The sequence below is a fragment of the Oryzias latipes genome, chromosome 9, assembly GCF_002234675.1.
Source record: "Oryzias latipes chromosome 9, ASM223467v1".
Classification (NCBI taxonomy): Eukaryota; Metazoa; Chordata; class Actinopteri; order Beloniformes; family Adrianichthyidae; genus Oryzias; species Oryzias latipes.
This window is the reverse complement of record NC_019867.2, coordinates 29,578,718-29,605,225: the sequence shown is the minus strand read 5'-3', so window position 1 is coordinate 29,605,225 and position 26,508 is coordinate 29,578,718. Positions and strand designations below refer to the sequence as shown.

General features: G+C 46.2%; 1 protein-coding gene across 2 annotated transcripts; it reads left to right on the top strand.

Moving 5' to 3' along the window:
• Positions 1-356: 356 nt before the first annotated feature.
• snx2 (sorting nexin 2) lies at positions 357-26,508 on the top strand. 2 transcript variants are annotated; one of them, XM_023958810.1, is made up of 16 exons: positions 357-505; positions 6,025-6,124; positions 11,198-11,358; positions 12,542-12,608; positions 12,884-12,927; positions 13,059-13,200; positions 13,854-13,932; positions 15,668-15,743; positions 17,082-17,195; positions 17,875-17,968; positions 19,612-19,817; positions 19,895-20,038; positions 23,897-23,908; positions 24,998-25,078; positions 25,167-25,238; positions 25,333-26,508. In XM_023958810.1, the coding sequence occupies exons 1-16, from the start codon at positions 407-409 to the stop codon at positions 25,381-25,383; spliced, it is 1,542 nt and encodes a 513-aa protein (XP_023814578.1). In that variant the 5' UTR covers positions 357-406; the 3' UTR covers positions 25,384-26,508. The 2 variants fall into 2 exon arrangements, with proteins under 2 accessions (XP_023814578.1, XP_023814579.1); XM_023958811.1 differs by lacking the exon at positions 23,897-23,908 and having other exon boundaries at positions 358-505.

Below are 26,508 nucleotides of genomic sequence, written 5' to 3'. Positions count from 1 at the left end.
GGACCAAGCAGAAATACAAGATGAATGTGTTTTACTGTTTTGTTTTAAAGAAATGTAATTTTCTTGTTTGTAATGTGTTTTTGTTGTGCTGGACTTTGCTTCACATTTACCAAAATGTAAAAACTGTCATTGCACGAGGATTTTCTGCAGGGCTGGGTTTACTTTCCTGTGTTGAATTTCTTTCATTATCTTTTTTATATTTTAGGTGTTTTCTCGGATCGGTTTTGAATATAAAGATTTTCCTCAACATTCCTGAACTGGAATTTTTAAATAAAAGTTGGAGTGAGACCTCCTGTCTGAGCTTCCCATCCCAGAACCCCTTCGGTCACGTGACAGGGGCGGGCGCTCGTCCTGTCAGCTGACTGCGGTCTCGCGGCGCGTGTTAGCCGTTAGCGGTTGCTCGAACATGGCGGACTCAATCAGGGACCCTCCGGCGGAGAACACCGACTTCCAGGAGCTGGAGGACGGGGAGGACCTGCTCTCGGAGTCGGCTGCCGCGCGGGAGGTGAGTAGCAAGGGGGGGTTAACCCGAAGGTTGGTGGGGGGGCACTGCCGCAGGTGGACGGGGAGTCATTCAGGAGGGGCTGGTGTTGTGGGATTCAAGGGCTCCTCGTAAGTGGGTCGTTTTCCGACAAGGTTCGGGGGAAAATCCGGTTCTGTTCCGTTTTCAATGACGTGAAAGAGTCTGACCGTGACGTGACATGATGGTTCTGAGGGGGGGAAAACGCAGAATAGGTGAGTTTGCAGATGGTCAGGTGACAGTCACACAGGTACGGGTGGTGCCTTCAGGACAGGCTGGGAAAACGCGAATGTCGGCTCATTCGAGAACATTTCCCTTCAGTTGAACTCAGTAAAAGTCTTTTTTACAGCCGTTTGTCTGCAGGTGAGAACAAGGTGGATCTAAAGAGCTAAGATGAAGGGATGGAGTCAAAGGTCCGCAGGACCGAACTCATTGTTCCGGACTGACAGCTGAAGCCTGAACCCCGCAGACCGCTCACATGACAACATCCGACTATTAACTAGAAAATTACATTTCCTCTGCAATTCCACGGACATGCTGGAAGCTGGTGTTTGTTTGCTGAAACCTTAAATGACTTCCATGTTGTTTATGAATCCGATCAGATTCCCTAAAGTCCAGGTTCCACTTTCCGTCCATAGAAATTCTACACAAACGCAGAAGCGATCAGGAACCGCAGACTGGGACATCTACTGATGGATAAAAAGGAGAGTCCAGTCAGAACTGATCCGTGGAGCGGACTGATCCAAGTTCCCAAAAAGGGCAGAAGGATTTTGAACCTGTGACTGTAACGACCCACTCCCATGAAAATGACGTCTTTAACATCTTCTTGTGGCCTTTTTCTGATGACAGAGGACCTATACAAGGAAACTAAGATTGAAATTGCCTTTTCGAGTATTTCTTAATTCAAATTGTGGTGAATCAGGATCAGAAGAAGAATGCAGTTCGCTGGCCCCGCCCCCTTCTGAAGCATCCACTTGCAGTCAAACACATCCATGAACGCCTTTGTTAGGTTGAGGTTGTGAGGGGCTGTAAGCTTGCAGGACAGCATGTAAACAGAGAGCTCTCAGCAGGAAGGGAAGTGTGTGTGTGGGGGGGATTGCTCCATGTCTACAGTCCCATCCACAACTCAGAGGTGAATTTCTAATGCACTCCTGTCGCTCTGCAGAAACAATGTCCTAGTTTTTGGCTAATTACGGCATCATGGTACCCAAAAGACCACCGGGAACGCTTTGACAGCAGATCCAAAGAGGATCGGGGTGAGACTTTAAAATAGTTTTTTGCCTGAGCTGTGTTTTGGAGACATCAGTCATCTGAGATGATGCGGTGTAAGTACCATAAACATTCGGCCTGCAATAACTGTTCAGGGTCCTTTCGACTGAGGATGACATCACACTACGGTGGCCCCACTTGGACAAACGACGTAGCGTGGAGATCTGCTCGGGCTCTACATATTTTCATTTCACGTTTCCTTTTATAGCCTAAAGTTCTTTTCCCTCATAAGTTGTGTCTGACATTATTTGATTTTTTTGATTTTTGATTTGAAATGGTTTATTTCAAGCAATTAAGTAGAAATAATACACAACAGCAATATAATCATCATTTATACATTCATACAGAAACTAATCAAACTTAGGATAATTAGACATATTAATAAATATTGCTTGAAAGGGAGTGGAAGGAAGCAAACTTATATAATCCCACCCCGTTATTATTCTTTGTAGTGTTTATAGAGATTTTGCCACAAACAACTTTGTAAAAACATCTGTGGCTGTTAGAATGAAGCTGCTGCTCCACACAAGAGAACCGAGTCTCTGAGCAGAGCAGCTGGAGTCTCGTAGCTTCGTGTTCGCAGGCAGAGAATCACAGCCAATCACATAATGTGACGTCAGCACTAGTCGAAGGAACCCGAACGGTTGTTGCAGGCCGAATGGTTGTGGTACCTACAGCGGCTTGAGCAGAACAACACGGAAAACGGGGAGGTCTGCTGCTTTGTTGGCGCTGGGTTTCAGTGTCACGGTGGTCTGAACGTCACTGCCGCTGATGGAGGGAAGGGTGAAGCGGCTGCAGTCTCTGCCTCTCGATCATCTCATCATCTGAAGATTTCTGATCTGAAATGGCAGAGTCTGATTGGGGGGGGGGGTAGTTTCCACAAACGTAATCCTTGTTGAGCAATTTTTTGGATCGGCTTAACTTAAAGTAGATTTCTTCAGGTTTTACGGCGCCGTTCATGTGACTGATGCTGAAGAGCTCAGCCAAGTTTCTGCAGATCCTTCTGCTAACCCCCCTGAATGCCCCTCATCAGCACCAATGACCCCCCTGGTCAAAAGATGTCTGTTGGTTACGGTGTAGCCTCACACGTCTGACCCAACAGTTTCCTGAAATCCTGTCTGAAGATCAGAGATGTGGAGCTGAAGCTGCAGGCTGACCCTGTGAGTCGTCTTTAAGGAGGAGTGAGACCTCTGTGAAACATGATCTCTGATGTGTGGCTCTGAAGGGTGAAATGGTTGATGTCACACACACACACACACACACACACACACACACACACACACCCACCCATTATTGTGTTTTGTCATGTCAGCATGGCAGCTTTCATGGCTGTGATGATTGACTTCCTTGTGTGTTGCTGCACTTATGGCTATGTGTGTGTATCTGTGTGTGTGTTCGGTTTAAGTTGGTCTGTAGAAGTGAGTGCTGGTCCGTTAAGTTTCCTGAGGGTTTTCATTCTTTGTCAGTTTCGGCTCAAAGCTGGTTGTTTCTCTGTAGACAGAATCGCTCTGAATGTGCACAGGAAGAATAGAATTCATGAATAATTTAGATCATGAATCTTTAAATAAAGTGTTCAAACACACCAAAGCAGACCCAAACGTCTCCCAGCTGCTTCCTCAGGAGATCGGTTACAGATTTAGTTGTTCGGGTATTTGATCATTGGTGCACCTGACACATAAATGAGACACATACACATGTATGATGAAAATGACTCAGACTTCTGACATTATTCATTGAGCGGTGAGGTGGGGCGGCCATATTGACTGGAGTAAATGAAAAGATCGAGAGAGAGAAAGAAAATTGAATGAAGAGTGTTCGCTTAGTTCACCTTTGGGTCCACTCACCTGCCAATCAAAAAAACCCTCCATAGTGACACACGAGCATGAGCTTTAAGGAAAACTGACTCCAGCATCTAGTGGTCATTTGAGGAATTGCAGGAGTTTCTGGTATTTGTCCCACATGGGAACAGAACACGGGGGCTGGATGTCTCATGGTGCGTCTTTGGTAGCCTCACATCCTCAGGTCTGCAGGTGTTGGACCTCACCTGACAGATACACGCCATGCATCATCATGCCTGATCTGGAAAAACATTTGTTAGCAGCCACCTTGAGTCAAAGTGATTTAACAAAGGGAACTGCAGAAACTATGTCCTAGTTTCCTTTTCGTCATTAGTCAGATTTTCAGTATTATTTTAACTTTATAATAACAATTAAAAAAATGTGTTCAACTTCTTTTTTTAACATTCTAGATATTGTTAATGTAAAAATTGTATTCTTTTGTCAGAGGCTTTTGTTTTGAAATAATTGGTTGAATAAAAAGCTCTCCTGAAAGATGCTTTTGAATGGACGCATTTCGTGTGTGCGTGTGCAAGTGCGCCTGCTTGTGTGTGTGTGTACATGTGTGTGCATGGATGCCTGTGCTTTCCTGACCTGTTTGCTGAGTAAGGAGGGAGGAAGTTCCTGTTATCATCACTCACTTCCTTCCCTCTTGTTCATTCTTTCCTCTTTCTGTCCTCTCAGCTAACCCCACCCCACACCCCCATCACCCCCACCACCTGGACTCCAGTCGTGAACATTCATCACGATAATATTTTGTGGCCTCCACCTGCTGATCAGGGTTTTCCTTCATCTTCTCTGCTTCTTCAGAGGAACCAGCAGAGGTTTTCACTGAAGCAGGCGAAGGTCCTTTCAGGATCTGAGAACATCTGCACACAGAAGCTTTTATTGTGAAGTTTAACGCGGACACACAGGGGTTGACATAGCCCAGAAATTTGCACTGGCCCACAGGGCCAGTAGTTTTTGAAAGTTACTGGCCCGACACCGCGCACAGCGAGACCCGCCGCTCCGCAGGTGCTTGCAACTTTAGGGGGGTCCGGGGGCATGCCCCCCCGGAAAATTTTAATATGGTGCAATTTGGTGCATTCTGGTGACATCTAGCACTTATTTATACACTTTTCAATGACTAAAAATAGAGCATATCAAACTTAAATCTGCTCTAGTCTGTTTCAGATGTTTTGAAGAGAGCGCTGCAGTGTAGTAGTTAACACTAGTTAAGAAGTTTTCATGCTGCTTCTAATCACTGCTATTTCACATTTGTTCCTAATCAATAGTTAAGAAGTTTTATTGACTTTTTTGCCCTTAAGGTTCTGCTTTTTGTTACTGTTGCAAAGTTACATTTACTTTTTAGTTACTTTAGTTACCTTATTAAATTAAATAATTGAAAAATTAAATACAATTAAATTACTGAGATCATTCAGCTAACTAGAAATACTTACTGCTTACAGTGTTGTAAAGAAAAACAAAATTAAGTAGTTTGACCTTATACTCCATTTGAGTCTGAGATTCAGGTATTTTGAGTTGCCTTTGATTCTTTGACATTCAGCTTAAAGCTTAGTGCATACAGTTTCATCTTCAATGCATTCATTAAATATCTTGCTGTCCATACTACTAATTAATAACTACTAACATATTCCTATCTATTCCTGCCATGTCTTCCACATCTCTGACATGCTTCAGTCTCTCTTCAGTGACGGTGTTGGATTTATGATCATCGCGGTGAAAAACCACCAGGGGGCGCGCTGATATGTGTGTCAGTTTAAATATATCTGCCTAAAATGTAATAATAACCCACTGGCTTGTTCCTTCGTTGTTGCTGTTTAACATTGTTTAGTATTGAATTGTTACATTCAATAAAGTTTGAAAAAAAAATTGAGTGAGCACGTGCCGCGTGGTGCTCGGCAGTGACAGCCGCGGTGCAGGCGGGAGAGAAGGAGAAGAGTGATAAAAGGTTTCCCATAGAAACCCTTGAAGTCTGAACACAGGACTAGCAGAAAAAGTGAATTATAAAGACGAGGTAAATCTACACGTTTTCGAAAAATATACTTTATTGTAAAAGGTGAAAATTGTATTAATTGTTAGATATTTTAGTGGCCCGAGCGGACAAGTAAAAAATAAAGTCTTGTGGTCCGTACTGCTCGAAAAACAGGACCGGGCCAGCGGACAAATGGCTATGTCGAGCCCTGACACACTCTTATCTGTACAGAATGGTTATGGGTGAAGCAGCCCTGCGTGTTAGAACTGGTTTATGGTTCCAACCAAAGTCATTAGTTCCTGAAGCTCCTGGTTCTGGTCTTTGGGTTTTTCTCTGATTGTTTTGTTGTGTTTCTGATGTGAGGTTTGATTGTTTTCTATTGTTGTCTGCACAGTATGTCACTCAAATGTTGTTTGTGTTTCCAGTCTCAACCAGCCAGTCTGCCTGCTGTGGACATCAGCACCAAGTCAAATGGGCCGAAACAGGAATCACTGTTTGATGAGGACACGGAGGATCTGTTTGCAGGTAACCCGGAGATCCCTGTGGGGTTCTCATACTCCCCCCGTTCTCGTTTGTTGCTTAGGAACCTTTGGTGACGTTCTCGTGTGTTGCTCAGGAACCTGCTGTGCGGTTCTCGTGTGGTGCTCAGGAACGTGCGGTGACGTTCTTGTGTGTTGCTCAGGAACCTACGGTGACGTTCTCGTGTGTAGCTCAGGAACCTGCGGTGACGTTCTTGTGTTTTGCTCAGGAACCCGTGGTGACGTTCTCGTGTGTTGCTCAGGAACCTGCGGTGACGTTCTTGTGTTTTGCTCAGGAACCCGTGGTGACGTTCTCGTGTGTAGCTCAGGAACCTGCGGTGACGTTCTTGTGTTTTGCTCAGGAACCCGTGGTGACGTTCTCGTGTGTTGCTCAGGAACCCGTGGTGACGTTCTCGTGTGTTGCTCAGGGACGTGCGGTGACGTTCTTGTGTGTTGCTCAGGAACCCGTGGTGACGTTCTTGTGTGTTGCTCAGGAACCCGTGGTGACGTTCTCTTGTGTTGCTCAGGAACCCGTGGTGACGTTCTTGTGTGTTGCTCAGGGACGTGCGGTGACGTTCTTGTGTGTTGCTCAGGAACCCGTGGTGACGTTCTTGTGTGTTGCTCAGGATCCTGCGGTGACGTTCTCGTGTGTTGCTCAAGAACCCGTGGTGACGTTCTTGTGTGTTGCTCAGGAACCCGTGGTGACGTTCTCGTGTGTTGCTCAGGGACGTGCGGTGACGTTCTTGTGTGTTGCTCAGGAACCTGCGGTGACGTTCTTGTGTGTTGCTCTGGAACCTGCGGTGACGTTCTCGTGTGTTGCTATGGAACCCGTGGTGACGTTGTCGTGTGTTGCTCAGGAACCCGTGGTGACGTTGTCGTGTGTTACTCAGGAACATGCGGTGACGTTTTCGTGTGTTGCTCAGGAACCTGCGGTGACCTTTTTGTGTGTTGCTCAGGAACCTGTGGTGACGTTCTCGTGTGTTGCTCAGGAACCTGCGGTGACGTTTTGGTGTGTTGCTCAGGAACCCGTGGTGCTGTCTCGTGTGTTGCTCAGGAACCCGTGGTTAAGTTTTCGTGTGTTGCTCAGGAACCTTCGGTGACGTTGTTGTGTGTTGCTAAGGAACCCGTGGTGACGTTGTCGTGTGTTACTCAGGAACATGCGGTGACGTTTTGGTGTGTTGCTCAGGAACCCGTGGTGCTGTCTCGTGTGTTGCTCAGGAACCCGTGGTGACGTTCTCGTGTGTTGCTCAGGAACCTTCGGTGACGTTCTCGTGTGTTGCTCAGGAACCTGCGGTGACGTTTTTGTGTGTTGCTCAGGAACCCGTGGTGACATTCTCCTGTGTTCCTCAGGATCCTGTGGTGACGTTCTTGTGTGTTGCTAATGAACACACGGTGACGTTCTCGTGTGTTGCTCAGGAACCCGTGGTGACGTTCTCGTGTGTTGCTCAGGAACGTGCGGTAATGTTCTAGTGTGTTGTTCAGGAACCCGTGGTGACATTCTTGTGTGGTGCTCAGGAACCCGTGGTGACGTTTTTGTGTGTTGCTCAGGAACCTGCGGTGACGTTTTGGTGTGATGCTCAGGAACCCGTGGTGACGTTCTCGTGTGTTGCTCAGGAACCTGCGGTTACGTTCTCGTGTGTTGCTCAGGAACCCGTGGTGACGTTCTCGTGTGTTGCTCAGGGACGTGCGGTGACGTTCTCGTGTATTGCTCAGGATCCTGCGGTGACGTTTTTGTGTGTTGCTCAGGAACCCGTGGTGATGTTCTCGTGTGTTGCTCAGGGACGTGCGGTGACGTTCTTCTGTGTTGCTCAGGAACCTGCGGTGACGTTCTTGTGTGTTGCTCTGGAACCTGCGGTGACGTTCTCGTGTGTTGCTAAGGAACCCGTGGTGAGGTTGTCGTGTGTTGCTAAGGAACCCGTGGTGACGTTGTCGTGTGTTACTCAGGAACATGCGGTGACGTTTTCGTGTGTTGCTCAGGAACCTGCGGTGACCTTTTTGTGTGTTGCTCAGGAACCTGTGGTGACGTTCTCGTGTGTTGCTCAGGAACCTGCGGTGACGTTTTGGTGTGTTGCTCAGGAACCCGTGGTGCTGTCTCGTGTGTTGCTCAGGAACCCGTGGTGACGTTCTCGTGTGTTGCTCAGGAACCTGCGGTTACGTTCTCGCGTGTTTTTCAGGAACCCGTGGTGACGTTCTCGTGTGTTGCTCAGGAACCCGTGGTGACGTTCTCGTGTGTTGCTCAGGAACGTGCGGTAATGTTCTAGTGTGTTGCTCAGGAACCCGTGATGACAAACTTGTGTGTTGCTCAGGAACCCGTGGTGACGTTCTCGTGTGTTGCTCAGGAACCTGCGGTGACGTTTTTGTGTGTTGCTCAGGGACCCATGGTGACACTCGTGTGTTTCCCAGGGACGTGCGGTGACGTTCTCGTGTGTTGCTCAGGAACCCGTGGTGACGTTCTTGTGTGTTGCTCAGGAACGTGCGGTGACGTTCTTGTGTGTTGCTCAGGAACGTGCGGTGACTTTCTTGTGTGTTGCTAAGGAACCCGTGGTGACGTTGTCGTTTGTTGCTCAGGAACGTGCGGTGACGTTCTCGTGTGTTGCTCAGGAACCCGTGGTGATGTTCTTGTGTGTTGCTCAGGAACGTGCGGTGACGTTCTTGTGTGTTGCTCAGGAACCTGCGGTCACTTTCTTGTGTGTTGCTAAGGAACCCGTGGTGACGTTCTCGTGTGTATCTCAGGAACCCGTGGTGACATTCTTGTGTGTTGCTCAGGAACGTGCGGTGACGTTCTCGTGTGTTGCTCAGGAACCTGTGGTGACGTTCTCGTGTGTTGCTCAGGAAACGTGCGGTGATGTTCTAGTGTGTTGCTCAGGAACCCGTGGTGACTTTCTTGTGTGATGTTCAGGAACCCGTGGTGACTTTATTGTGTGTTGCTCAGGAACCCGTGGTGACGTTCTCGTGTGTTGCTCAGGAACCTGCGGTGACGTTCTCGTGTGTTGCTCAGGAACTTGTGGTGAAGTTTTCGTGTATTGCTCAGGAACCTGCGGTGACGTTTTTGTGTGTTGCTCCGGAACCTTTGGTGACGTTCTCGTGTGTTGCTAAGGAACCCACGGTGACGTTCTCGTGTGTTTCTCAGGAACCCGTGGTGACGTTCTTGTGTGTTGCTCAGGAACGTGCGGTTACGTTCTTGTGTGTTGCTCAGGAACGTGCGGTCACTTTCTTGTGTGTTGCTAAGGAACCCGTGGTGACGTTCTCGTGTGTTGCTCAGGAACCCGTGGTGATGTTCTTGTGTGTTGCTCAGGAACGTGCGGTGACATTCTTGTGTGTTGCTCAGGAACTTGCGGTGACTTTCTTGTGTGTTGCTAAGGAACCCGTGGTGACGTTGTCATTTGTTGCTCAGGAACGTGCGGTGACGTTCTCGTGTGTTGCTCAGGAACCCGTGGTGACGTTCTTGTGTGTTACTCAGGAACGTGCGGTGACGTTCTTGTGTGTTGCTCAGGAACGTGCGGTCACTTTTCTTGTGTGTTGCTAAGGAACCCGTGGTGACGTTCTCGTGTGTTGCTCAGGAACCCGTGGTGACATTCTTGTGTGTTGCTCAGGAACGTGCGGTGACGTTCTCGTGTGTTGCTCAGGAACCCGTGGTGACGTTCTCGTGTGTTGCTCAGAAAACGTGCGGTGATGTTCTAGTGTGTTGCTCAGGAACCCGTGGTGACTTTCTTGTGTGTTGCTCAGGAACCCGTGGTGACGTTCTCGTGTGTTGCTCAGGAACCTGCGGTGACGTTCTCGTGTGTTGCTCAGGAACTTGTGGTGAAGTTTTCGTGTATTGCTCAGGAACCTGCGGTGACGTTCTCGTGTGTTGCTAAGGAACCCACGGTGACGTTCTTGTGTGTTTCTCAGGAACCCGTGGTGACGTTCTTGTGTGTTGCTCAGGAACGTGCGGTGACGTTCTTGTGTGTTGCTCAGGAACGTGCGGTCACTTTCTTGTGTGTTGCTAAGGAACCCGTGGTGACGTTCTCGTGTGTTGCTCAGATACCCGTGGTGACGTTCTCGTGTGTTGCTTCAGGAACCCTTTGGTGACATTCTTGTGTGTTGCTCAGGAACCCGTGGTGACGTTCTCGTGTGTTTGCTCAGGAACCCGTGGTGACGTTTTCGTGTGTTGCTCAGGAACGTGCGGTGATGTTCTAGTGTGTTGCTCAGGAACCCGTGGTGACTTTCTTGTGTGTTGCTCAGGAACCCGTGGTGACGTTCTCGTGTGTTGCTCAGGAACCTGCTGTGACGTTCTCGTGTGTTGCTAAGGAACCCACGGTGACGTTCTCGTGTGTTTCTCAGGAACCCGTGGTGACGTTCTCGTGTGTTGCTCAGGAACCTGCGATGACGTTCTTGTGTGTTGCTCAGGAACCCGTGCTGACGTTCTCCTGTGTTGCTCAGGAACATAAGGTGACGTTCTTGTGTGTTGCCAAGGAACCTGCGGTGACGTTCTTGTGTGTTGCTTAGGAACATACGGTGACGTTCTCGTGTGTTGCTCAGGAACCCGTGGTGACGTTCTCGTGTGTTGCTCAGGAACGTGCTGTGATGTTCTAGTGTGTTGCTCAGGAACCCGTGGTGACGTTCTCGTGTGTTTCTCAGGAACCCGTGGTGACGTTCTCGTGTGTTGCTCAGGAACCTGCGGTGACGTTCTCGTGTATTGCTCAGGAACCTGCGGTGACGTTTTTGTGTGTTGCTCAGGAAACTTTGGTGACGTTCTCGTGTGTTGCTAAGGAACCCGTGGTGACGTTCTCGTGTGTTTCTCAGGAACCCGTGGTGACGTTCTCGTGTGTTGCTCAGGAACATACGTTGACGTTCTTGTGTGTTGCTCAGGAACCTGCGATGACGTTCTTGTGTGTTGCTCAGGAACCCGTGGTGACGTTCTCCTGTGTTGCTCAGGAACATACGGTGACGTTCTTGTGTGTTGCTCAGGAACCCGTGCTGACGTTCTCCTGTGTTGCTCAGGAACATACGGTGACGTTCTTGTGTGTTACTAAGGAACCCGCGGTGACGTTCTTGTGTGTTGCTTAGGAACATACGGTGACGTTCTTGTATGTTGCAGAGGCCACAGAGGAGGTGTCGCTGGACAGTCCAGAGAGAGACGTTTTGTTATCTGAAGGACCCTCCCCCGCCATCACCCCCATCACTCCGCCCATCTCAGTCATCAGCCCTCGCATCGGCCACGCCCACGACGACATGTTCACCCACTCTTCCTTTGATGAGGTAACGGCGCATTCACGTCGCCTCTCTTGTCTGTTAGCCATTTACTTTTATGACAGCAAGACGTTTGAAATGACAGCTTTCTAGTTACACATTTAGATACAATAAACATTGACTTTTGACCTTTAAAAAAATGTAATGTTGGGATTTTATCTACTTACATTTAGTGTACGTCCACACTTTCTGAAGTGCTTTTATCATTTCTTTATGTTAGACGTTAGGTCAATTCATGAGCTTTTAAAGCAAAAACAACTTTTAGAAGCTGCAAACGCTAAAGTTCTGAGAAGACCTTTGAGGTTACAAAGTTTTATTTCTTTCATTTTTCATTTCTCTAAATTGAAACAAAAATGGAGTTAACTTTGATCAAGTATTGTGATTCTGTTAGTATTTAGTTATTTTGATGTATTTAACAATTCAGGTTATATTAATATAATATATACATTTTTTAAGACAATAATACAAATATAATTATATTCTTTTTATTCTATCATTTTCCAGTCGTTAATAATCGTCCCTCCAGTCATATTGGATTTTTTTGTAGTCATCAGGATTCAACAGAATTTATTCCTTTTTTTTTTTATTTAAGCCTTTTCTGATCATTTGCAGTTTATCGTAAATTTACACTAAAAGTGTAAGAAAATTTCACATATTCTTCCCAAAACACGTCAATGTTTACCTTAGTTTGTTAAAAAGTGATTTCATAAAGGACAAACACGTACACCTAGAAAAGGGAATTGTTCAAATTTTCCTTGTTTTCTGAAGATTAAAGATTAAATTTCGAGTAAACTTTTTTCAAATTAGTTTTTTAAATGAATTCTTAAAGGTATATTTTTGTACACTGACCTTATATTTTCTGCTTGTTTGTTATATTTTTCCTCATTTATTATCCAGGTTATTGAAAAGTGTGAACTATGTGTTGGATTTTATAGACAGACTTTGCACACAGTCAAATAAAACGTCTATTAAATTTCTCAACAAAGGGAAACTGCTGCTCCCACTGGACTTTTATTGTGAAACATCTCTGTGTTTTCAGGCTTTGGTCTGAGGCAGAAAATAGTTCTGAAAGTCATGTGACGCTCTTGTTTCATAAGGATAATGGAAATGTCATGTTTGTTCATTGGAGAGGATCCGGTGGTTAGCGTTTTATTCTTACAGATGTTTATTGTTTTGCTGTTTTTTTCTGCAGATTGAAGAAGAGGAGGGCGGGGATTCTTTCGACATTCACATATCTGTGTCCGACCCAGAGAAAGTTGGTGAGTCCTGGAATTACCTGGAAAGTTCTGGAGCAATGAAATCATCTCAGTTTACTCTGTAACCCATCGGTTGGTTTCCTGCTGTTGATTGTAAATATAAACAGACTGTGATGCAGGCTGAGAGCAGAGTGCCCCCTGGTGGAAGTTTGTCTGACAGGTTCGGGTGGGCTCCTGGCATCAAACTGATCTGAAGATCTGATCTGGAACGTTTCCATTCCGTCCTCCATGTCAGGCTTGATGTACTGTGTGTCTAAGCTTCTGGTTTTGTTCTTCAGGTGACGGGATGAACGCTTACATGGCCTACAAGGTGACAACTAAGGTGAGAACATCCTCCATCCCTACGCAGGCAGAGCCTTCTGGGTTTGTGGTGGTTCTGAAAAGGACTTGTGTCCCTGCGGGTCTTCCTTCCCTTCGCGGTCTCCTCACCACCTCTTTGTCTTCGTGCCTCAGACCTCCGTGGCGCTTTTCAAGCAGAGGGACTTCTCGGTAAAAAGGCGCTTCAGCGATTTTCTGGGTCTGCACAGCAAACTGGCCTCGAAATACTTGCACATCGGATACATCGTTCCTCCTGCGCCGGAGAAAAGCATTGTGGGTACGTTGAGCTAGCCAGAGCTTCTAGTTACCTGAACGTCAGTCTCTGTGGCTGTCCTCCTGACTGAAGGACAGCGGGGAAAGGACGATGAAGATGTCAGGACCAACTGGTGCTTTAATGTGGAATCAGTTATTCTAGCAGAATCTAAACTAACTCATCTGTTCATAATGTTACATTTCAGAGTTTTAGCTGCTCTTTTAATTTTGTCTCTTAAAACTTAAGTGATTAATTTTGGGTGAAATCAACTGAAGTTTATTATTTTGAGTAGTTTTCCTCTCAAAACGATTCAAAGGTCGTTGATCCAGTTGTTTGTGCGAACATCCAAAACCCATTTTCTTCGTTGGCAGGAGCCACTGTAGAGGTCAGAGGTGAAGATGCTCTTGAAGCTTTTCTACACTTAATTACATCTGCTTGTATTGGAAAATCGTAAGAAAACATGTTACTAATAAAAGAGAAAAACAGTGGACCAAGTATTGGGCCCTGAGGTACCCCAACAGAGGCATTTAACCGATTTAAACTGATCAATGGTTACATGTAATGTGAAAAGACAGACAGGCTTTATCTGCAATCACACAGCGATGACCTCGTTCAACCAGCAGGCAAGTCAGATTCGCAAAGCTTCACGTTTGACATAAACGCCTCCTTTTCTTCAGGGATGACGAAGGTGAAGGTGGGGAAGGAGGACCAGTCGTCCAACGAGTTTGTGGAGAAGAGGAGGTCGGCTCTAGAGAGGTACGACGAAGACCAAGCCACAGCCATGCTAACCAGCCACAAACACCTGAAGCTGAAACTGATCCTGGTGCATTCAAGGACAGTGGGAGTTCATGCCTTCGCTCAAATCCACATTTTGAAATTACATAACTTGATTAAAAAAAAAAGGTTTTGATGAAAAATGAGCTGAAGCTTTTAGTTATCCAGAACCACAGACCCAGAACCCTGTCCTGAATCTGCCTGGACCCGTTTTTAAGGAACTCAGCTGGCAGCTGGTTCCACCAGTAAAGGGACGTCCAACAGCAGCTGGTAGGGTGTGAGTTAATGCTGATCAGCAGCTGTTCGTGGGGTCTCTGCATCGACATTTGGCCCGTTAGAGCATCACGGCCCAATGTTCGGTTATCACACTTTTTCTGACTGGACTAACGGATTGTTCCTGGAAATAAGAACCGGAAAAACCAGAACAACTGACAGAACAACAACTAAAGAAGAAGTGCACGTGCGTGCACGTTACACACCAACAGCAGAGCTTTACAGGCCGAAAGGTTAAACTACAAGTATTAGACACATCATTAACACAACATATCCTCACACCTGCGTGTGTGCGTAGGTGTGTGTGTGTGTATGTGCGCGCTGAATACCAAAACAGGAGGGAGGAGAGGGGGCGGGACTGACATTCTGTTGGCCTTTACCGAGGGGCTTTGATTGACAGGAAGGTCAGCCAGTGACAGCTGACGGAGCCCAGATCTGTAGAACTTCACGCTGATGGATGTACACACACACACACACACACACTGGTGAGGTTAATGAGGACAAAATTCCTAATTTGTAGAAAAGTTGAGTGTGGATGTCAAACGTGGTTCATGCTGCGAACAGCTGAGAAAAGGATCTCCCTTCTGTCCTTCACTTTGACAGTTTTCTTACTTCACTGAGGCTCCCAGCAGCTGCAGGTTTGGCGGCTCTCGGTCCTGATCAAATCTACGATCGTTGTTTCCTCACGGAGGTTTTTGGTCTCTCAGGATTGGACGGAGGCTGGGATGTCGGCCATTCATGGGTCAACTTTAGACTTCTTCCACATCTTCCTTGCTGACAAAGCTCCTGTTCTCACGGTTACTATGGTGACCTGATGTAATTAGTAAGACTATGTCAGACTATCCAGTGCTCTGGATTTTAATGCAATTCGGACGCCATACTTTTTTTTTTTAAATAGCAAATATAACATCACAGATTTACCAAAGTAAAAGGCTAATTAATATGAACATTTTACATAGACTATCTATTAATGGATCCACTCTGATGGTGAAAACTTGCATGAACTTGCATAAAAAAATTCATTTAAATACACGTTTTTCACAAAAAAAATTGTCCAAACGCAATGCATTGTGGTCTATGTTTGCCATTTTAGTAAACAATGAGGCACACTGGTTTTTCACAGACTTCTGGGCACTCCATTTTGGAATTGTAGATCTGAACCCCCCCAGAAAACTGGTGAATCCACAGAAGTGCGCTGAGTAGTGAACACAACCTTACTTTTTCCACAGAGCTTTTGTGATCCTTTTTGTGACTCCTTGTTTGCTGTGAGATGGTGAAAGTTGTGTGTGCGCATGTGAGCTGTTGAATCAAATTTGTTGTTTCAAACGGAAGCTCAGGAGCTGCGAAAAGTAAAGCTTTAAAGTAGGAGCAGCCATTTCTGAAGTCAAACTGGCCTCCAGGACGAGCTGCGCTTCAGTTGATCCGCTGGCTCTGTGTGTTTCAGGTATCTGATGAGAACGGTGAAGCATCCCATCCTGCTGAAGGATCCCGATGTGCTGCAGTTCCTGGAGAGCTCAGAGGTAAAAGCAGATGAGATGACAGATTTACCTGCAGGCCTGCTCATTATCACCCCACCTCTGGAGTGCGGCGGTGGAGCGCGCTCGTTACTTAAACGGCTCCTGCTTCAACGCTTCACTGCGGAAAATCAACACATCAGCAGGCGGAGCCGAACCCCCGCCTGCTGCCGGTCGATCTGCAGCTCTGCTCTGAAACTCCCAGAAGCTTGTTTGCAGGCACACTTGGTTTCCTTTTGGATTTGGATTTAGATTGAGCTCCCTTTTTTCAGCAGCTTGTGTGGGAAGCCTCGGTCTGGGCAATAATTTGAGGCTAGGTGCCTCAACAGAACTTTGGATTGATTTGGGTTTGGGGCGCTCAGAAATCCATGAAAACGCACGCTCTTTGGCACACTGTAACTCTTTACCCCGCAGCTGATTCTGACACGGAGAAAAGCGGCTTTTCATGGCGACTTTGCACCGTTATGCAACACTTATACTAACAAAGCTGAAAATGTTTTTGGACATGGGGTGCCAGCAGCCACCGCATACTTTCACATACAGTCTCATTTACAGTCAGCGATGAGACTCGAAGCCCCGACACTCACCCACAGACGGCATCTTCCTGTCCCAACACCTGAGAACAACCACGGAAAAATCTACTATCCGGCCTCATAAGACCTGCGGGCCTCTTTCTGGAGAAATGCTCTAAAATATGGTCCTCTTTAACTGCCCCCCCATCCCCAAAGCTGCCGTCTGCGGTAGGATTGTGTTGTGAGGCCTTCTCTCGTCCAGAATAAATAGCTTTGTGTCACGGACTTAACAGATGAATCGCTCGGACGCTACACCGAGCGTGTCGACCCTTTTGGCCCGCTTAATGAAACCAGAGGTGTGTGGGGTGGGGGGGTGCACTGCAATTTAAAGCTGTTTTTACACCCCTCCACTCATTTACCCTTGTCCCTTCTTTACGGAGGGCCCCGGGGACGGAGCGCCGCGGCTCCTGTTAAATTAGATGGGGGGGGTGGGGGGTGGGCGGGAGGAAAACCCAGCACGTCCGGAAAAAAGTAAACTTTTCCGAAATGAAGAAAAATGAGGCGGTTTCCAGATGGACGGGCCGCCGCTCTCAGGCTGACGGCGCCGGTTCCGTGTCGGTTTTTGCTGCTCGGCGCATAAAGAGGCTGCAGTCTCAGTGATTGGAGCTAAAACGTGGAAGACATGGCAATCAAGAGGGGGAGGGGGGAGATGGAGCAGGAAAATGAAAACTGTAAATGTAGAGCAAGTTACAGAGACGACCGGATAAATCGGCTAACACGACTGACGACACGACTGATTAACGGATGTCTGCTTGTTTGTTGTGTGCTTTAGTTGCCGCGGGCCGTCAACACTCAGGCTCTCAGCAGCGCCGGGATCCTGAGGATGGTCAACAAGGCCGCCGAAGCCGTCAACAAAATGACCATCAAGATGAACGAGTCTGATGCTGTGAGTGGAGGGGGAGGGGAAGGGGGGTCCCAGGGACAAATGCTCCTCCAACCGTGTTGCCTTCACATGCCACTCTCACGCATGTTGTCGTTTGCTCTGTTTTGTTAGTTGTTGTACTTTAATTAAAGCGGTAGAAGCCTTTTAGATCAAAACTGGTTCTGGTGAAAACAGCAGCACAAAAGGATAAACCAAAGTCAGAAGGAGTTTGAAAAAAAAAAAGGGTGAAGATATTTAGTAGGGCTGCATGATATGAGGAAAACTTGCGATATTAATGATCAGTATTGCGATGACGAAATAACATGCGATACATGAAGAAATAGCAAAACAACCAAAACATCATTTTCATTTCACTGGAACAGTTTAATTGAAAAGAGTCAAAAAAGCTGAAATTATACTCTAAATGACCCTCGTCTACATAGGAGGCGAGTATCTAACATAAGTCGTCCATCTGATTGGTCAATTACATACATGGATTTATTTGATTTTTTTTTAACACGTCAAGCTGCCATAAGATTGTTTTAGCACATTTAAGGTTTATTGCAATTTCCACCGTCTTTTGCGATATGCGTATTACACAGCTTGAAAACCATCGCGAAAACAATAAATATGCGATTTATTGTGCAGGCCTAATATTTAGTGTTGAGAAGCCTAACTAAATTACAGTGTGTTTGTGTGTCAGTGGTTCGAGGAGAAGCAGCAGCATTTTGAGAACCTGGACGCCCAGCTGAGGAAGCTTCATGCCAGCGTGGAGTGTCTGGTCTGCCATAGGAAAGGTGCCTCTTCTACTTTCTGCTTTGGTTCTTTTACCCCTTTTATACTGTTGGGGTCAAATATGACCTGCTTGGAAATTTGACACTAGTAAAACCGACCCTAAGGACCCTTTTTGGACTCGATTGTTCTGACTTTTTCCTGAGAAAAGGCTAAATATATTTCAAAACGACCTTCTCCTTGCTTCTGACTCCGGCCTACTCTCCATCCTCCTCTTCCTCGATTTGAGCTCAGCCTTCGGTACCATCGCTCATACCATCCTGCTAGATAGATGATCCGCCATAGGTGTCACAAACATACCTCTCAACTGGTTCCACTCTGTCCTCTCAGACTGCACCCAATTAATTCAATTAAAACCATTCACTTCCCACACAGTTCCTGTCAGCACAGGTGTTCCCCAGGGCTCTATCCCGGGACCCTTGCTTCTTATCATTTACCTTCTACCTCTTGGTCCAATTCTTTTCTATATACAAGATTCACTTCCACTGTTAAGCGGATGACACCCAGCTCTACATCTCCACCAAGCTGAATTCCTCTCTTCCTCCCACTTCCCTCCCCGACTGCCTTCTTGTAATAAAATCCAGGTTTACTGCAAATTTCCCAAAACTAAATTATTATAAAACCAAACTTCTCCTGATAGGCATTAAATACATTATAACCAGCATCCAGAACCTCTCCATTCTTTTTGAAAACTCCTCCATTTTCCCCTCTCCTCTGGTTAATAGTCTGGGTGTCATCTTCGACAGCCCCCTCTCCTTCTCTTCACTCATCAGTAGCATCACCCAATCTGTCTATTTTCACCAACGCAGCATCCGTCGTCTTCGCCCTTCCCTCAGTCCTCATTCTCAAACCAGTGGAATGGTCTTGTCACTTCCCGCCTGGATTACTGCAACTCCCATCTTTTTGAACTGCAATATGTTTAAAACTCAGCTGCCAGATTTATCAGTCAAACACCCTCTGTCCATCACATCACACCTGTTCTGCAGCAGCTCCACTGGCTAACGATAACACACAGAATTACATATAAAATACCTCTCCCAACTCTTAAATCCATCCACAGCCTTGCCCCCTCGTACTCGTTGGATCTCGTTCATGTCGCCACATGCACCTGTACCCGTAAATCCTCCTCCTCCCTCCATCTGGTTGTCCCCACTGCTCGCCTCGTGACTATGGGGAGCAGAGCTTTCAGCTGCTCTGCCCCCCCGGTTCTGGAATCCACTACCTCCTGACCGCCAAAACATTGGCTCTCTCTCACAATTCACCAACAAACTAAAAACACACCTTTTCCAATGTGCATATGTACCCCCATAGTGTGACATTCCTGCATATTGTACTGTACATCTTATTGCTTTGACTTTTACTATTATGTACAGCGACCTTGGGTTCCTAGAAAGGTGGCTAACAAATGTATTATTATTATTTCAAACTTTACACTTTTAGACGCTACAATTGTATGCCTGCTCAGACTTTTAGGTGTGACCTATGTCAGATATCTACCGGGGGTGGGATTGGATCGATGGCTTTGTGGTGTGGGGTTCTTTGGTTAAATAGTAGTTCTGGGTTCTATGCCTCACGAGGAGAAGGGTGATGCCAACATGGAGACTCTTTCAGAGCATACAAGGTCAGATTTGACCTCCTTCTTTTGCAGAGTTGTCTGTAAACACGGCACAGTTTGCCAAGTCGGCGGCCATGCTGGGAAACAGCGAGGACCACACGGCCCTGTCTCGAGCTCTGTCCCAGCTGGCTGAGGTGGAGGAGAAGATCGACCAGCTGCACCAGGACCAGGCCAACGCAGACTTCTACCTCTTCTCCGAGCTGCTGGGCGACTACGTCCGCCTAATCACCGCTGTCAAGGTACGTGCTTCACGGGGACGTCTCCATCTGAAGAAGACACCAAACCAGGTTTACAATGACCATACATGTGTGTTCAGGGGGTGTTTGACCAGCGCATGAAGACGTGGCAGAAATGGCAGGACAGTCAGATGCTGCTACAGAAGAAGAGAGAAGCCGAGGCCAAACTTCAGTTCACCAACAAACCAGACAAACTACAGCAGACCAAAGACGAGATCAAGGAGGTGAGGAGGCTGCAGGGACTCGAACCACAAACACCCAAGTGGTCTGCTTTCCTGCAGAGTAAAGTGTCACACTTCTTATTTTAAGATTGAGTAACCTGCACAGGATTTCATCCTAATCATCACAGCTGCTTCATGCTTTCAAATAAACACTTAATTATCCACTCCCTCCTCATTACGCTTCCTGTCAGCTGATGAAGAAGGAATGGTTTCATAAACATCTTAACCCTCAATTAAAAAAAAAAAGCTTGGATGATATGTTCCCTGTTAATATTTTTGTCTAAGTCTAGTGGAAATAACTTTTGATATATTCACATAATAACTTCTGCTGCTGAGACCCAATTCTTTTATCCAGTTTGCGTCCTTCACCTTTCCTTTACCGCGTAACATTTGCTGCTGGATGCTTGTCCAAAAATGTCTTCATAAGCTTGATGCCCCCGCCACGTGTGGGAGGAGCCAGAAGTTTCAGCTTGATCGCTACATGGAAGCATTGACTGTATATCTCATTACAATGCGTGGAAGACACGGATGATGTGAGATGTTTATTAATTGGGAAGAGCTCTACAAAAGCATCGGTAACCGCGTCTCCACGTCTCCATGACGTCATTCAGAGACTCTCCAGTGCGCTGAGCTTCACTCCTGCTGCCGCAGCTGCGTCTGAATGACGGCGCTCTTAGCGCTACTTTCATCCGTTCGGCGACTTGCTGTCCTGCATTAGTCCATAGATAAAGTTAGAGGCAGTTTTTAGTATTGCCTCCATACAAATAAAAACATATCATAAAGTTCAGGAGGAGAAGGATCAGATTCTACTCCATGTTGGTTTTAGACTCCACCCGCTGATCGTGTTTTTAACACGTGACGGGCCAAAACTGAACCCCTGATTGGTTAGTTGACTGGCCGATTGCTGCAACCTTCAGATCGCCTCGACCCCAGCTCGGGTCTGCACGCTGACTTAACATCAAAACGGAATGCCTCTGACCCGGGACTCACGTTCAGTGTGACCGCAGCTTTAATCTAGAACAGAATGTAGGGTTTCTGCTGCGCAGTTTCTAAATTACCAACGGGAACAATAATGTTTACCATTCCAAAACTCAAATGATGGGTTTGCAGGTTTGGCTTCATCCCGGTCAGTCAGAGGAACACGGCCTCTGGGCCACGCCACAGCAGATGACCACGCCCTCCTTTTAGAAAAATCATAAAATCGGGTATTTTCAAATTCTTTCCTGTTGTGCTAATCTGAACTCATCTTACCTGTAGCCTGAGGGGGGAACTGACACCACAGCTACCCATAATGCATTTATTTGTACCCAGTGACGGACAGCATGGAAGGATTTACTCTGAAGTCATCAAAACAAATATTTCAACTTCATCTTTGCAGTTCTGGCAGAGTTACACAAATTAATTCTGTTAGCTGAGGCCCAGTTTAGATTATCAGCACACAAGAGGCAAATTTTAAACCTAAATGAAATGTTTGGATTTTTTTTTTTTTGCTCATTAATTTAATTCATTGTCAGTTTTAGCCGCTGCTTTCATAGCTCTGTAAAAAACAAGCCAACAGAATAGTTTTTGTCTTTAGCCTTAGTGTCTGAAAGGTTCCGGCTGCAGGTTTTATTTCGGGTCTGATCCTCTTAATGACAGCCGTGATGTAGTCACGTGCGCTCTGACGCGCCGCGCTCGCCTCAGCCGCTCGCTTCGGCCGCTCTGCTCCGTTCAGGTGAGGCAAACTCTCGGCTCAGTCATGTGAAAACCTCGAACCAGAGCAGAGTTGAAAAGTACTTTATTAGGCCGTGTTGAAGCCGTCACTGAACAAATTCACGTCTGCCGTCTGTCAGGATCCGCGCTCGCTCCCGTCCTCGCCTGTGGCGCTGTAGCTGTCAGGAGCCGGGTTTTTTTGAACCGGGCAGTTTTGAGTGGAGGGGGGAATGTCAGAGGCTGCAGACCGGGACAGAGTTACAACCAGCATTTATTTGAGCCGCTGTCAGGAGTCCGCTTCAACAAAAAACACACTCAGGCTTTTTCTGAGGGCAGAGATATGAAGGCGGAGTTTTACTTCATGCTTGCAGAGCTTCTGCAGCTGCAGGAAGAACCCCCCCACCCACCAACCCCCACCGGTCTGCAGGTCCAGATCAGTCCGGTCTGGACCTGCAGACCTCCTTCAGTTCAAATGCATTATCCCAGAACATTTACAGAGGAATCTCAGTGCAGCCCTTTAGTCTTTTCTTAAAGGGGCAAATTTCCCAACTCTCTTTGGACGAGGGGGTGGTGAGGAGGAGGGACTACCCCCCCCCCTGAAGAAATACCAAAATAATGCCATGTACTTTTAATTTGATAAACCTATTCACCCATTGTTTTACTTCCTGTCTTTGCTTGCATCATTTTATGTCTGTAGTGAAAAAAAAAAAAGAAAAAATTTGAGTTTGCAATCATAATTGGTTCATTTCAATACCAGAACTTTGACAAAAGTTCACGCGCTTTCTAACACTTTTAGATACTAAACCAAAGCTCTGTACAGTCATAGCCTTCAGAACTTAGGGAAACTTTAAAAGTGACAAACTCTGCCAAAATATAATGAATAGAAAAACAAAGAACCCTGAAAAAAGGAGAACTTTTGCTTTCCTCCATGTGTTTTAACCTTCCTCATGAAAAGGAGGCTTAAGAAGTGGGGTAGAGAAACAGGATTTTTGTTTTCAAAAATCGGTTTATCTCATTTGATTTACAGATAAATCTGTGCAACTCTCATATCAAATATTTCAGACTAAAGCCACAATGAGGTGAATCGTAGGCCTTTGTGAGGACAGTCAGGAGAAGGCCTCCATAGAAGCTCACAGCTTCTTCTGTGGAGAAAATCTGAATTCTGCTGTTGACAAAAACTATTTAAGGATGATTCCTGAGAAAGTTTAGTGTTTATCTTCGCCACAGAAAGCTTGGAATCACCTTCTTTTAGGGCTCCAACTTCTTCCGAAGATCTTCCCCATTTTAGCATGTAACGCCCCCTGTGGGTTAATACCTGCAGCTACAGCCAGAGGACAGACCCGAGTCCTATTTCTGTTTTCTTGTTGCTATTCAATTTCGGTTTTACATGTTAAACTTCTTTTTTTTTACTCTATATGAACATCCTAACCCTCTAAAGCTCTTTAGTTTGAGTTCATCTCAGTTAGGTGCAGGTTCTCTGTGGAGGGGGGTAGCACCTCTGTAGGCAGTGGTGCCTTGCTTCAGGATTTTGGGGCAATAATAATTGTCCTTTTTCATTTTTCTTTGGAGCTGGATTTAAAACTTCAAGAGAGCAAAGCAGAAGAGAACTGCATGTGTTTGGGCCGTAGCTTTCACCGTTTAACGTCTTCAGACCTGCCGTTCACAGGCGTGGAGCTCACGTTTTGGGTTTTATTCCCACAGTAGTGAATGCTGCTTACCTGTGTCTACCTGTGGAGCGGGTCACCTCACATAATAGCTCAGGTCTGACGAGGTTAGAGTAAAACAGACGGATAGCAATCAAGCTAAAGCGGCTGTGATGTGTTTCTGTTAAAAGACGAACAGCGGAAAGGAAGATCTGAAATGGTTCGGATGTAAACGTGAAAATCAGCTTTGACTGAAGGTTTTCAGCTGCTGTCAGATCTTACACTGCAAAATCGAAATGAGTCATAATCTACACCAGATTGGAAGATGCTCTTTCAATGAGCAAAAAAAATCTGCCAAAAAGGGAAGAAAAACAAATTCTAGTCACAAGACAAAAAGTCTTTTTACTTTCTGAAGAGTTTTGTTTCCTTTCTCCTTTTGCTCATGTTTCCTCTTTGATTTTGTTTTTGAAACTGCCTCCTAAATTTTGTTGCGTTCTCCCTGCCATGCCTGCCTGCCCGCTACCAGGAGATTGAGGAGGTAGGACCCGGCCCGTCTGTCTGTGTGTGCTGTCTGTCCGCCTGCCTGACTGCCTGCTTCCCGCCTACATCTGTCTCTCTGCTGCATTCCAGTCCCGCTTTAGCCTCTTTCAGTTCAATCTATGGGTTGTTTAGTTCTTTAGCTGCTCAGTCGTTTCATCCTCGTTCTCCCAGAAAATCCCTGAGATTTGATGACGTTTGATTTACTCTAGAAAATCGTCAGGAAAGGATGAAAAAAGCCATTCAAAAAATGTAACGTGGCTCCCCGCTCCATTCTGATGGATCCACCTGCAGACAAATCCATCCATGAACGCCTCTGAGCTGGAATCTGGATCCAGACTGAACGGCTGGACGGCTCCAAATGTTGCTCGCCGGTAATGTTAGGTTGGGGAAGTGAGGGCCTGTAAGTTAGTGAGAGAGAGAGAGAGAGAGAGAGAGAGAGAGCGTGTAAACTGAGAGCTATCAGCAAAAAGGAAGGGGGGGGGGGGGATGCTCCACATCAACAGTTCCACCCACAACCTAGAGGTGAATTTCTAATGAACTCCTGCTGCTCTGCAGAAACTATGTCCTAGACAGTTTCTTTTTATTAAAAGACCACTGGAAACGCTGAAAAAGGATCCAAAGATGATCAGAGGCGGACTTTAAACCCGTCTTCAAGAACCCAATCACCTCTTGGTTCTCAGGTGGATCACGTTAGGTTTCTGTTTGCCAGGAGATTTTTAACTCTCCAACCGCCGCTCCCCTTTTGTGATGGATTCTCAGGACATTTGAGTCCAGTTTTGGATCCAGAGGACCTGGACTTTGATCTGCAGGAGGTTCTGAGGAATCATGTCTTAAGATCTTCTGCAGACCTCCGGTTCTCCTCGGATGGTTCTATCTCTCCACAGCAGAACTTTGGGTTTTTTCTCCCTCTCCTCTCGTTTTTCTAGCCCTACTAGCAGCTGATCAACTGGATGAGCTGATGCCAGGTTCTGACTGGCTCAACAGACCCGACCCGGGTTGAGCCCAGCATCAGCCTCTTCTTTGGGCTGAGAGCTGCAAAGAAATGAGCGGAACTTCACGATCTTCCTCTCCTGTGCTTGTCTTTCAGCTGGAGGGGAAGGTCCAGCAGGGCGAACGAGACTTTGAGCAGATATCTAAAACCATCCGCAAAGAAGTCAGCAGGTTTGAGGTGAGGAGGAAGGAAAGGCTGTGTGGTAATATGTCTGCCTCTTCAAGGATTCCAGCTTTAATGGATTCTTTTGAATCTTCTCCTCCAGAAAGACAGAGTGAAGGACTTTAAAATGAGCATAGTTAAATACCTGGAGTCACTGGTTCAGACTCAACAGCAGGTAAGCTCCTGATCCGGTTCCAGACCTCCGCGGTCATGGTTGTTGAATTCATCCTCCTTACATGTGGAATCATGTCATCTTCTCTGACCTGCAGCTCATTAAGTACTGGGAGGCCTTCTTACCCGAGGCCAAGGCCATCTCATAGTCTGCACACCAGAGAGGCACTGAAACTACACTACCCACGATGCACCTGACCTCTCCAGACCTGCAAAAGAGTGAAGCGGCAGCAGAGAGACTTCCCAGCTTTCCAAGACAAATGTTCATCATCCTGTGTGATTCTGCGTGACCTCCGTTCACGGCCTCCATCATGACTCTTTTCTTTTTCCCTGGAAAAGATGAAAAATGGAGGTGTTTGTTTGATTTACCTGAATTATGAAGAGCAAGTCCACATAAACAACACTGTTGTTTCACGTTTGAAGATACTGGTTGTAATCGAATGCTCATGTTTCAAATGTTGTGTTAAATCGACCAAATCATTTCTTTTCGTACATAATTTTACCCGTCTTCAGTTTTATTTTAGATGAAGGTTTTCACAGCTTTTACTCGAGCAGCTTTTCCAGTCACTACATTACCCATGAGCACTGGCAGAGGAGGGCTGAAAAACCTTACTCAGCAAACTTTTAAACCTCAAGCTTGAAGTTTCTTTCTTTTCTGCCCAGCAACATAGTCCTTGTGTTCTCTGATTGGCTGTTTCAGATGTCTTTTGCCCCAGAACATCTGGCAGCTCCACAGCTGGCGATGAAAGTCTTGCTGTCTCATTATCTTTGTTTTTTTCCCCCCTCTTGTATCAGCTGATTGCTCTCCACACTTCCTCTCTGACTTTCATAATAAAAGGCAGCATTGTTACTGTATGACTGAGTTACTTTTCCTCCCTTTTTTCTGTTATTGTAGCAATCAGAATCTGCCTGCAGTCTTTTTTATCTCGGGTCCAGATCGTAGGATCGGAGCAAAACTCAAAACTGAACGGGAGGGGTGGCGGGTGGTCATGGGACAAGGGGTGCGTCTTTCCTGATTTCTGTCTCAAAGAAAAAAGAACGCAATTTCATATTTGATCAAAACTGAACTTTTCAGGTTCAAATTTTTCTCTGCCTCCCTTCAGTCGTCTTCATCACTGATTTCTGCCTTTTTTTTAACGTATGTATCCTGTCTGGTTCTTCTTTGCTATGATTTGTCTTTGATTTGCGACGTGATTTTGTTTTTCTTATTTCGAATGTGACATTCCTGCAGCACAGCTGATGGACAACTTTAATAAAGGAATAAATGTCCTCAA